At 44.5% G+C, this 13790-nt stretch overlaps 1 protein-coding gene across 1 annotated transcript in view; it reads right to left on the reverse strand.

Annotated features, from left to right (window-relative positions):
• Window positions 1-13790, reverse strand: part of myt1lb (myelin transcription factor 1-like, b) — a 114112-nt gene that overhangs the window by 30978 nt on the left and 69344 nt on the right. Inside the window, exon 6 of the mRNA XM_042388529.1 lies at window positions 955-1430. Within this exon, the coding sequence (XP_042244463.1) occupies window positions 955-1430 (476 nt within the window). The remainder of the gene's footprint in view (window positions 1-954; window positions 1431-13790) is intronic.

The raw sequence follows: 13790 nt of genomic DNA on the forward strand, positions 1-13790 counted from the left end.
CAGAATCTGCTGGAGAGAAACCTGCCAAATCTGGTGTTGGGCACGTCAGGGGTGGGAAGAGGAGATAACATATGGGGCAGGAGTTTCTCAAATCCCAGTCCCAAAATTAGGTGGTATTTTTGTATCATGTCTTTAGGAAAGGCATAATTAAAGCAATGCTTTGATTGTCAACAGCTCTAATATTCATAAGATTTAATACTAGTGAAGGGAAAGGCAACTAAGTGTTCTTTTGTGATTAAAAAAAGATTAATTTGTTTGTAGTCTCTCTGTAGTTTACAAAAAAAATCGTGGCTCCAGTTTTAGCAGTTTAGCATGATTCATCTTCAATTTAGGCTCTGATACTTCTGACAAAAGGTCTTAGAGAGGGTTAAAATATTTCAGTGAGAAATAACTGAAAAGGATGGCCCAGCTGATTTTAGCCATCAATTTCACTAATTTCCCTGTAATTAAAAAATCCTAAATATATTTAAAAGGAGCTCTATGAAAAATCAAGAAAGTAAGGAACAAGCTGATGTTCACAAATAATTTGGTGCCAGCGCACCTCTCCTCCACTTCTAGTGGGTTTAAACTACAGTAGCAGTGCAGTAAAGGCTTTGAAAATGAGTACATGCAGTATAAAAGTAAAATGTGTAAATGAATGAATTAATGAATAACATAAACAAAAAATATCAAAGGAATAACCGATCACAGCCATGCTGAAGTTTCAGTATGTTGTTACAGAGCTTTCATCTCATTCCAATGCAAAACACAATCAGTGTTTGAACATCATGTCCAACTGCCCCAAACTACTGCATTCAGCCCATCAAATATGGAAATATAAACCACAGATATGCAAATGTTGCACTTGAAAAATAGTGTTTTTTTAAAGATTGGGAAATATTTGAAATTCTAAATAGTTGTAGTTTCCTGGTGTGAATGTCATGTAATTACAACAAGATGAGAAAGTGTTCTCACCTTGTCCTTGACTCTGCTCCCCTTCTTCCTCCTCCCCCTCTTCATAGTGCACCTCCTCTACCGCTTCCTCCTCCTCCTCCTCTGCCTCCTCCACCCTCTCCTCATCGCCCTCCTCCTCCTCTTCTTGCTCCACCTCTACCTCCTCTTCTTCTTCCTCCTCCTCTTCCTCACCGTCCGCGTCCCCTCTCTCCACCTCGCCTTCTTCGTGCTCCATTTGCTCCTCGTTGTAGTCCATGTAGCCCTCCACTTCCTCCTCCTCCTCTTCCTCCTCCACCTCTCCCTCTTCCTCCTCCTCTACGGCGCCTTCCTCCTCCTCTTCCTCCCTGTCGTCCATCTCCTCCGTCCCGTCTGTCTCGTAGCACTCCTCCATTGTGGAGTTGTCCATGTCATCTAGGTAGGTGCTCCTCTTGGGGGAGGTTTCCAGGGTTTGTCTGTCTAGACTCTTTCTCTTCTTGGCCAGAGGGCAGCCGTACACACTGCAGAGGAGAGATAAGAGGGCAGTCGTTAGCCGTTAGCCTCACCTGGCCATAATGTTCATTTGGGCCTCTGTGTCAAGGTGCTGTGGTTTACAAACTAAATTTGCAAGCAATACAGTGCACACAGCAGCACTGTAACAAGAGACTCAATGCTTCTTAAATTCTTCTGCTGGGAAAAATATCAAAGTTTCTTTACCAACCTTAATTAGACATGTACTCATTAACTATTGAGCAATTATAATAAAATGCTCCATTTCTTCTAGAAAACAGTTACAAGGGGATAAAATCGCTATCTTTGAAACAAACAAAGCAGAAGATTTAGTTTATTTTCACATTCATTTATATTCAGGTAACATCAATTTGTTCTTCAGGCAAAAGAAAATCACGGTGCATGCTCTGCAAACACTTTGTACCAGACTGATATGCCCTTGTTCTGACGTGAACTGAGTGTAGGAAAACACAACTGCTCATCTGGAATTGACTATAAGAGGGAAAAGACAACCTGTAGCCTGATTAATTGAATCTTGCCAAAGCACCTCAGGTTTTAATGTATTCTCTGGCTCCCCTCGGCAGCAGGGGGACAGATCCTAATCTGATAATCTGATAATCTGTGTATTCGCTCAGGCTATTGATCACAGGGGCTTAATCCCTTTCACTCATCAAACCTCTGAGAGCCCCAAGCTGCTACCTGGCCCCTCAATGTAAGATGCATGTGTGTGACTTTAGAATGAGTCTTGCTGTTTGTACATTCACATATGAGTGTGTGTATGTGTGTGGCTGTGTGCACACATTTGATACAGTTGAACAAAAGTGCCCATACAGTCAGAACTATGATGAGCTCTGCTGAGTGTTTTGGCCATCAAATAAACCCCCTTTCCAGGCTGGAGTGTAAGGGAGCTAAACACGCTTTGGGCATGTTCACTCGGCTGTGAAATATCCCTGGCTCCTATTTTTACAACCTCTGGATGTTTCCCCGGCTCCGCACTACTTAGAGTAAGACCTGATGTGAATGAATGGCACAAGAATGTGTGCGAGAGTAAAGAAATGGTAGTTGTTAGTCACTGTGTGCTGCTTTTGTGGAGGAGCGGCTATGAGAAAGGCTCATCGCAGTAGTTAGGTGCTAATGGTCTATTGTAGGATGGTGGATTGCAGTCTTAGAAACCGATTTCTCTCCTTTCTTCTTCTCTGTTTTTCATGTCTGTGTGTCCCACAGTCCAATATCCTATCCATCCTGCTCTCTCTCTCTCTCGCTCTCCCTCTCTGCTAAGTCCCGGGCGTCCATCAGTCAGTCAGGGTCCAGTCAGCTGGCAGGCTCAATCTCACCCAGCCCAGGGATTCCTTAATGGTCTGACCCCCTGCACCCCCCGCAACCAGGGGCCTCATTTCATTAATCTGAGCCCACATGGAAACTCATTCCCTGCCTGACAGCCAGACCTCTCCCCCAGGGCAGTGTGAGGGTCTGCGGGACAGTGAGGGAGGGGTGTGTGTGCTGCGGCACTGTGATCAATAGTGCTTGTGACCAAACATCTCAAAAGCACATTAAAATGCCACTCATCCTGGCCCCTCCGTTCCAGGGCCCTCTCCAAATAAATCAAGGGCCGGTCCCAGCAGGTTAGCGGCTGCCAAGGCAGGCGGGCTGGCAGGAGAGGAGGATAGGTGAGTGGGAGGAAGGAGGGGGAGCAGGGATGGAGAGGGAGAGGGTGAAGTGGTGTGGGAATGGCAGATAGAAACAGGGCTATACCATCTCCTCTCCTTCTCTGTCTCCTGGTCCTGCCTTCCTTTATCTTAACAATATAGCAGTCTTAAGGCAGCACTGCTGTCAAGCACTGAGCCCAAGCAGAGCTCAGCGGCTGACAGGTATTAATGCGACTACACCTGAATCACTCTAAAAAAAAAAAAAAAGTCATTGAATTGCTATAATTGCTTTGCAACATCAGCTAATGGATACCAAATAATAAATGCTGGGTTGTGTAGTTTTTCATTGTATATTTAAAAGGAGTCAAGTGCACTTCATTGTTTTGGGTCAGGATTGTACAAACAAATAGGCCTTTTGATAGCAGAGAGCGAACATGCTTTAAAACCTGACGACGCTAAACGTTCCACCTACAGTGGCTCACCAGCCCTCACATATTTGTCTCTACTTTAAAAGCTCATGCTCATTTAAGGCTACTGCAGAGCATCTTATGTAAATGACTTTTAATCACATTCGTGTTAAGAGGCGTTGCATACAGAACAACTTGGGTCTCAGGTGTCCTCCCGTCCCTGAGCTGTCAGGTTGTTGTGACACTGTGAGAGGTGCGTTTGCCCCGACTCTCCTAAGCCTCATGATGACTAAGCCCCAGGAAGAACCCACAGCTCCACCATCCCACATTCCCTGGCTCTGTCACTGTGTGACCTTGGCTACAACATTCGTCATCACAGGCGCTGCATCCCACTCACTGCGCTTGGCAATTAAAATTCCAGAAATAATTAGGTGGCATTTAAATTAAAAAAGAAAATAAATTCCACAGGCATTGTGCTGAGAGAAGAAGGAGAAGAGAAAATACTGTAGTATTCTACGTTTCCCTTTGCTTTGTCCCCTGGCAGAATCACAAAATCCTCCAAGAGGAGTGTGTGTATGAGAGGTAGCAATCAAAGAAGAAAAGAGCTTCAGATCACAAAAAGACCACTTCATATTTTATGGAGTGGGCATCCTCAGCATTATAAGATGGAACAAATTCTATTACAGTGTGAACAAGTGGCCCTTTAATGCAGAAAAAAACCATCTGGAAGCGTTACAGTGAGGGCCCCATTTCTGGAGCATTAATGTGAGGCAGAAGAGTGGAGAAGCAGGAGAAGGAGAGCTCCCATTTGGCTAATTTTGGGCGACAGTTGAGCGACTGCTGGAATGCGACAGCGTTCCACGGCGCCTTTATTAGCAGTCATATTAGCGGCTGTTCTCAGCAGGGGCAAAAGCTTTAGCCAGTCATTAGCATCACACGCTATTTGTCTCCCTGACACAGGGATGAGGCTGCTGTTGCCTCTTCCTCCTCTCACTGCTGCTTTTACCTCCCTCTCCCTCTCGTCATCTACTCCTGTCACCTAATATTCTCACATCATATTTCTCACTCCCTGTTCTCACCCATCATAACCTCACCTGCTCCTTTTCCTCCCATGCATCCACTTCCTCCACCTCCTCTGTATATACAGTATCTTAGAGTATATATTACCTGAATCCTTCTCTAACACCAATTTCTCCCTATATTTCTTCCACTTACTCTTTCCACCTTTTTTTTCATTTTCTGCTATCTCTCCCACCACCTCAGCTCATTGTTGTCTCTCTGCAGAGCAGACTAGAGATGGAGGGAATGCACCACCTCTGGCTGTGCCCCCTATCCAGCAGGAGGATCTATAGACACGTGTGGCAGAGCCCGTCTCCATGGTGATACCCTCCAGAAATCCATGAGGGATTTGCCATCCTCACAGCCAGCCAGTGAGGAAAAATGAGAGAGAAAGACAGGCAGGGAGAGAAAATGAGAGGTGGGGAGGAAAATAGAGGCTATAGGAGTGAGACAGACAGGAGAATGTATGTTTTTGTGCATGTTTGCATGTGTGTATATACCTCTTTTGTGTGTGCGCAAAATTGGGAGATATATAGTAGAGGAGTTGAAAAGAAAAGGTGAAGTGTGTGTGTGTGTGTGTGTGTGTGTGTATGTGTGTGTGTGTGTGTGTGTGTATGAAAGAGGAGAGAGGATCATTTCAGAGCTGTCAGGCTTCTCCCGCTAGCAGGGGAGAACAAAAGACAGTGTCTTGGTGCAGGAGGCTCAGCGCATGGCAGACGCTGCAATTTGGGGCGTTTTCTGGCGGCTCAGGCTCCAGCTCGCATATCAGCTGCTATAGCTGACACACACACACACGCGCACGCACGTGCGCACACACACAAAAGGCAGAATGACTGTCAGTTTGTCCTGAAACTCATGAAATATTACTTCATAGCTGTGGTGTTGAAATAATCCTCAGTGTCAGTGAAACTTATATGATGTTTGTGTGTAAGTGAGTGTTTCTGTTCTGAAATTACATGTCCACTTGAGTCTTCATAATACAAGCCACATGTAAGTATAATCTTCTCATGTTTGGCTACATATTCCAACATGTCCATGTTTGCAAAGATAACAAAGCAGTAACAACACGGATTCCTTGGCAATACAATGGTTTATATGTTTTAGACAGTGAGTGCAGTAGTGAAGATGCTACGAGGCATCAATACCCAACAGCAAGCTATTCAGCTCACTGGTTCAATAAGCCTGTTGTTGCCTATTCACTGCTCCAGCCCTAACATTTGTAGCCTGCAGCTAATGAACCAAGTCTCAACTTTAGTCAAATACTCTCCCCCTTGCGTTGCTTTGACTCTTGCTGTTAACTCTTGCACTTGTTCTTATCCATGCCACTGTCAGTATCCTGATACCCTACTGTCTGTCTCGTCTCTTCTTTATCCCGATCCCAGGAAGAGCCTTGGAGTCTGCACTAAGCCTCTAAGTCTAAACATGACTGAGTTACAGTACAGTGGCTAGCAACGACTCTAGTGGGCAGCTCACATGATCTGAACAACATCTTTCTACCTTTTATCCTCTCTCACTGAACCTTTCTAAGACCTCAGCTGCTCCCCTTTACCTCCTTTTGTCCATATCTGCCAACTACCAAGCCTCATGCTTGGAGGAAAACACCTCCTCACGTGCTGTTTGTGCACCTTGCTGATACTGTCCCCATCAAGCAGCTGTAGTGTAGTTGGTGGGGGAGGTGGGATGGAGCTGAGTGCATTAAAGATGGATTGAGACAGGTCAGGGCTGCTCAGATAGAGGGTCGTTTTGTTTTTGTTGCAGCACCAGATGAGATGCCAAAATACCTCTGTAGATTTTGTGATATGATATGAAGGATGAAAGAAATTCAGAGCTTGAATCTAAAAAATGTACCTCATGATCAGTATTTATTATGTATATTGAACACACAATACAAGGATTTAGTATGTAACATTTGTGTTTACCAACTCCTTGAACTGACTGTAATACAGAAATTGGGGATCTGATCTGGTAGAAGATGGATCTGGTAGAATATTGATATGTGTATTATACAAGGCATTTTGCATAATTTGGTAGTGGAAGTCCTGAGCAGCAAAGCTCATCGGGCAGCAGATTCTGGGGGCGTAATGCGGCTATCTGTCATCCTGCAGCTAAATTCACTCCTGGATTAGCCAGGTAAGGAGTCTCTCCACCAGCGTAATGACTTCAATCAATCACACAAACCCAGAGACACACACAGAGAAGCCAGCTAGTTAGCTGCTAGCCCAGCAGCCATTTTGGAAAAGGATTTCCTTCCTCTAGCTTGTTCATTTGTCTGTGTAAGCCACAGTGGAGACTGTCACAATAGTTGCTTATTTGAATGAGCTGTGGGTAAATGAAAAGAACAAGGTAAATTAGATTGTGAGTGCAGATGATACTTTCTCCCTTCACGTTAGTTTTTGCTTCTTCTACTGAAAAACTCATCACCAGTTTATTTAGTCATGATTCTGAGAATCATGTATATAGTTGAAATGTACTACTGAACAAAGGTTGCAATGAGTATTTTCATTATTAATTGTTCTGCTTATTATTTCCTCAATGAATAATCATTTGTTCTAGAATATCACAATGGTGATTCTAGAAAGGTGATATCTTCATGTTGCTGTTGTCATCCAACAGTCCGAAACCCAAAGATACTCAAATTGTGATCACATAGGATCAAGAAAAGCAGCAAAAATCCTTACATTTCAGGAGCTATGATTAGGAAACATTTGTAATTTGTGCTTGAAAAATGACAAATGATAGATGATGGATGAATATTTGCAGATTAATTCTCTGTCCACTGACTAATCAGTTAATCGACTAATTGTTTCAGCCCTGAAAACAAACAAAATAAAAATGTAAACATCTAAAGGGAAAGTCTGGAAATATTCTACATTTTTCTTATTGTTAACAAATCCTATGAAAAGATGAAAACCAGCAACTAACCTGATTCTACTGACAAGTGTTTCCTCTGTAGACAAAGCCAGACACTATATGTCTTATTCTCATAGTTCCTACAGGGTTGCACTGGGAATAAATGAGCTTGGGGCTGAGAGCCACAGACCAGCTGGGGAAGTGGGAACATACTGAGAAATGAACTAATGCATTGTTGGTTTTGGTATTTTCATGTGATTTGTTGACAAAAACGAAAAAGCTGAATATGACGAGCCTTCTCCTTTACCGTAATTCTGGCATATAGAATGAAGCGCCTGCTCTTACTGTGTTGCATTGTGATTCCCACTCTGTGTCATGTTTACCAGGCTCCATCTCCCTAGCAGAGGAGGACGGCATTTTGACATTGATGTAATTTAGTTGGCAGCTGCTCTGAGGGGAGGGTTGGCCTGGGGTCGGTGGGTGGGAGGGGGGTATGGGATCAGGGAGGGCTTGTGGGGGTTCAGGGGTTAGAGGTCAGAATGTGCTGGGCCTGGAGCTGGCCCTAAGCAGCTGCCCGCCCCCTCACCCACCCCCACCTCCCCCCTTTATGCCCACGTCCCCCTGGCACGCTCCGCACTCACAGCACATGATCTGTTATTCCCTTTGATGTCTTTCCTCGGGGAGGTGGTTATAAAAAAAGAAAAAGAAAAAAAAGAAGAGGATGAAAAAAAAAAGCGTAAACACCACCTGTTTATCTGACGCTGGGTAATGTCGGAAAGGTAGTTTGCAGGCTTGTCATAATATGCACAGGAGGCAAATAAAGGGGAAAAATTACAAAGGGAAAAAATAAACAAATGGCATCAGAGAGGAAGGCATGACGAGGGAAGCCGCATGAGCATGCCACTGTAAATTTGGTGGCCCTGGTTTTGAAATGCTTTCAAAGTGTGTTTTAAATTGCATTAGAGGTTTATGTGAGGACAGAATGTGCAGAAAGAAAAAAAAAACTCTATTAATCTTTAATGTGCTAAGGACTGTGATGTAGACAATACAGTATTGTTACAATATACTATTATTACATTACATTGATTGCAGGGGTACAAGACAAGGACCGATCTCTGTCCAGCTTCATCATACTGTTGAAATGATAACAATGGAATCACAACCACACTGAAATGAAGCCCAATGCTCCACATGCTGTCTAAAGTGTATAAGCTAATGACAGAGCTGACAGATCCAACCAACTCTGTTCTTTTCACCCTCAGCCCACACTGCCTTTTTGGTGATATAAAGCTTTCCCATTAAATATGGAAATTTCCGTTTCGGTGACAGATACTTCACAGGGGGGGGTTGATGGCAGAGACGGTGTTTTTTTGGAAGGGGAAGTGGCAGATTTTGATTAATGCGACCTTATCTGGTTCTGCACATGGAGGCAGAGGGGTTGCTGAGCTTGGCGGGGGTGGATGGCTGCCTGTTCTCTTCTTCTTTTTCCAGTCCTATTTCTCTCCTCTATTTGAAATGGTTTCACTCACTTGCTGTTTCTGCTTCTGCCTTCTCTCCATTTTCACCCTTTTGTGGTTAGTGCACTCATCCTTTATCTCTGTTATAATGTAAGCTTTGCTTTAACATCTTGTAGTCACACTATTCTTTAACTTCATATGGCCTTCTGATAATTCTGTCTGATTTTCTTCTTCACCCCCTGCCCCCTCTTCACCTCCTCAGTCTCTTCATCTCTATATCCCCACTTCCTTTTCCTATCCCACTTAGACATTTCCCCACTTCTGTTAAAACTGCTCATCACACTGCTGCTCCAACTTATCTTCAATTTCCATATCCTTAACTTAAACATATATCTTCCCCTCTCCTCTCCTCTCCTCTCCTTTCTGTTTCCGTTTTTTTTTCTGTCACTGCCTTTTCCCCTGTGTTCTCCATCAGTCCTTTGTGCATGATCTGGTAAGCTTTCTTAACACTTTTACTGAGTGTTGGCCAAGTGATCGGTGGTTTTGTCAGGTGGTTTTCGGGAGGAATGGTGTCCTCCACCTCCGTCTATCCAGCATGGAGTAAGGATAGTCCCACCGGATAGTAACGTTACCGTGGAGGAGGTTCTGTTGGCTGTCTGTGAGCAGGTAGAACACAATAAACTATCTTTTGCATCATGAATGAAGAAAGCAGTGGTTATGGCCTTGAAAGATAAGCCTCATGTTTATCATCTGATAGAGAGTGGCATGTTTATCAGGGACATATTTGTGCAGGTCTCCCCATTGTCAGTTCCCTCCACACGGATTACAGTATCCAGTAGTCTGCCATTTATACCTAATGAGTTGTTAGAGAACGAGCTCCGTAGGTAAATTTACCAGTGGATTTAAAACAGTGAGTTTGGGATGTAAGGATCCCAAACTGAAGCACGTGCAGTCTCTGAGGCAGCAGGTGTTCATATTCCTGAACCCGCCTATACAAACACTGGAGATGTCTTTCATAGTAAAGCATGTTGATGGCTCTTATATGGTGTATGCCAGCTCAAACAGTTGAAACGTTTCAAGTGTAGAGACACAAACGCTTTGCGTGTCCCCATAAACAGCACGGGGCTGCTCACTCCACCAATACAATGGGTGGCTCTGCTCACCACAAGGCAGCAGCTGGCGTCGCTTCTGGGAGTGTGGCGGTGGATCATGGTGTTGCAGGCACAGAAGCCGTTGCCATTCTGAGAATAATGACTTAGGTAGGGAGGAACAGAGCCAGCCTGAGAAGCAACAGGTTTCTGTGGCTGCAGAGAACCTGAGCAGCTCTTAGTCTGCAGGCACTGAAGTACAATCACAGTCAGCAGAAAATGTTGAGGAAGCAGCTTCCACAATTTCTGCAGGCAGAGGTCACACGGTGATCACCAATGAAGGACAGGGTGTGTTCAATAACCAGGTATCATGTGAAGGAGAAGACATGAAGTATGACTCTGAGTCAGATACGGTATCTATTGGTGAAACTTTTAACACAGAAGGAACACAGATCTCTATTCTTTAGAGGAAATAGATCAATTTCTGGATGAAACATTCAAAAAGTCTGTTACAGTGAATGATTACTTCAGCGACACTGGCAAGTTAATCATATTTGTTGAATGGTCGGTTTTCACCTCTTGGATGAAAAGAAACGCTCCTGCCTCAAATAGCATATCACAACTCTGCAAAAAGCAGACTAGGAAGTAACATGATCGTGTATCACACAGTGTTTTCCTCTTTTTACTGTTCTCTACTTGTTTTATCTTGTCTGTTTCTCTTTTCTGACCTCTCTATGCAGAGCCTCAAAATAGGGTCTTTGAACATTAATGGTGGGAGAGACAGGCACAAAAGGGCATTAATCCCTTAAGTCTCTACTCAAAAAAGGATTGATGTGTTGTTTTTGCAAGAGACATATACTAATCCAACAGACAAGATAGATTGGGGCTTATGGTGGGAGGGTTTGTGTGCCCTTAGCCATGGCACTAACCTTAGTGCAGGCAGGGGTAGCTGTTCTGTTTAGAGCAACTGCAAATGCAACTGTTTTATTTTCCACTGAAGTGGTGAAGGGTCAGCTGTTGATTGTCAGGGCAGAAATAGAGAGCTCAGTATTCTGCTTTATTAACATATACGCCCCAAATCAAGGAACAGAGATTAGGTTTTTTTCACCCTGCTAAAAAATGAGCTAAGGAATTACCGTCAGGATCAATTCATCATTGGTGGGGATTTCAACTGTCAACACTCTAGACTTTACTTTGGACAGTACAAGTGAGGAACCCCATCCACAATCATCTCAGAGCCTTAACAGTATCATCGCACACCTGGGTCTGTAAGACACATGGAGGGTCAAGCATATGCAGTCCAGACAATACACATGGGTGAGGGGCAGCAATAACAGGCTAAGTGCAGCCAGACTGGACAGGATCAACATTTCCCAGAGTCTCAGCTCCAGATTAGTTCACAGTAACATTTGTCCAGTTGGCTTCACTGACCACCACTTTGTCAGCATAGGCTTGATCATTTCGCCAGGTGAAAGGGTTAAGTCCTACAAACTCCTGAGAAACAATACCTTCTGCCAGAGCTCTGAGTGCTTTTAGTTGATTTTAGTTATTGAAGCCATGGTGGGAGGTTGGTAAGGCACTCATTTGAATTTTACCCGCAGTACACCTCCCATTCCACCGCTAAGATCAAGGAACTTGAAGCCAAGACTAGGAATATTTAAGAGGGGTTATATAGAGATTTGGATCCCACTACGGGTTATCTGCTGCAGGAGAAGAGGTTGGTATTGAACTTCTTCCTGTGGAGAAAGTGAGGGAAGCTCTTGTCAGGTCTCACTTCCTCCAGCTAAAGGACATGGATGGCCTGAGTGCTTTCTATTTCAATCTGGAGAGATCGGTGGCACAGAGGAAGCAGATGACTTGCCTTAAGCTTCCAAGAGGCAGAGTGACCACAAGCCTGGTCGAGATGAGGAGCCATGTTGATCTCTTTGAGGCAGAACAATGCAGCATGGAGTTCCGTGAGGAGCTCCTGGAAAGGCTTCCTCAGGTCAGCCCAGAAGAGAAAGATGCTCTGGGCTGTGAGCTGAATCTGAAGGAATTGACAGTTGCTGTCAACCAGATGGCATCAGGACAGGCACCAGGGATTGATAGTCTCAATACTTACTTTTATAAGCATTTCTGAAATACCCTTGGTCTTGATTTACATGGTGTTTTGTTGTCAGTGAGCAGTGCTTTCTCTGCTGCACAAGAAAGGACCTGGCCTTAGTTAAGAACTGGAGGCCAGTTGCCCTCCTCTGTACAGACTATAAGATAATTTCCAGAGCCTTGTCAAATAGACTTAAGGACATCCTGGAAATAATTGTACTGTACATACAGATCAAACCTATTGTGTAACTGAAAGGACAATAACGGACAACATTTTCCTTATTTGAGATGTTATTGATGTGTGTAGGTCTTGTGACGTTAATTTTGGTATTGTCTCTTTGGACCAGGAGAAACCTTTTGACAGGTGTATTTGTTTTCTGAACTTAGGGCTTTTGGTATTGGTGATGGCTTTTCTGGCTTGGGTTGGTTTATTGTATAGTTGTGCTCAATGTGTGGTGAAGATGGGGGCAGGGTTGAGTCAGCCAATCCCTGTACAGTGAGGGATAAGACAGGGTTTATTTATCTCAGGTCAACTATATACAGTAGCTTAGCTATTGAGCCCTTGCTGTGCAGGTTGAGTGGTTGGCTCAATGGTCTCTCACTGTCTGGGTCCTCCAATCTTGATCGTAAAATTTCCTTCCTATCTTGACCTACTGTTTCTACTTATACAGATGATGTTAATATTTCTGTCACCAGCCCCTCCTTCGGGGCTGGAAGTATTTTAGGGCACCGAAGGCTTTCATATACAGAACTGGGAGGGACTAAAGGAGAAAGTGTGTGCTTGGCTGTCTAAATGGAAATGGTTACCCATGCCCAGTTGTCATATAGGGGAGTTCTGGTTGCCAATAACTTAGTCACCTCAACTCTGTGGCACAGACTCATTGCTCTGACAAGAGGCCTAACAGAGGACATTCAGAGAACAATTCTGGACTTTTTCTGTTCTGGCCAGCACTGGGTGCGGGCAGCAGCCCTCTACCTGTCTGTGGCTGAAGGGGGGCAGGGACTGATCAACATCCAGTCCAAAATCACCTTATTTAGACTCCAGACTGCACAAAGACTGCTCTACAACTGTAGTCGGAGATGGTTCAATACAGCCAAACTGCTGCTGAGGAGAACTGGTCACTTGGGCTATAATAAACAGCTTTTCCTCTTACAACCCAAGGGCATGGACCTTACTGGACTGATACCTTTGTACAGCTCTGTACTGCAGGCATGGCAGCAATGAGATTCCAGGCATGCATTTGTTTGAGGAACCTTTGTTTGTTAACAACCTCATTAAGATTCAAACACTGCAGTCTGCCAGCCTGTGAGCCAATCTCAGAGAGGCGGGCTGCCCCAAACTGGGCCATCTGATGAAGGTGATGGCAAAATCTGTGGACACCCTGAGAGAGAACAGCAACATCACCTCTATCAGGCTGATCAACAGAGTGGTGGAGAAAGTCTGTGCTGCCCTGCCACGATCCCTGAGAGCATTTGCAGAAAACCATACTCTGTGTGACCAGGGGAGTGTTTTCCTCTCTGTCTATTGCCCCAGCTGTGGGGGAGTGGCAGTGAGGAAGAGGTCAGCTGCTGACTTTCACAACCCCCCCACTTGGACAAGTTTCAGGCTGCAGGGAAAAAAGCAGTCCAAATCTGTGTTAAGGTTCTGAACCTGCACTCTTTGGCAGGGATGAAGGAGTTGAGGTGGACTGAGTTTTTTGGTCCAGACGTTCCCCCGAAAGGCAGCTGGCAGTCCTTGTAGAAGCTGCCCATTGAAAAGCAGACAGCAGAACTCCAGTGGAG

The sequence above is a fragment of the Thunnus maccoyii genome, chromosome 16 (genome assembly GCF_910596095.1).
Source record: "Thunnus maccoyii chromosome 16, fThuMac1.1, whole genome shotgun sequence".
Classification (NCBI taxonomy): Eukaryota; Metazoa; Chordata; class Actinopteri; order Scombriformes; family Scombridae; genus Thunnus; species Thunnus maccoyii.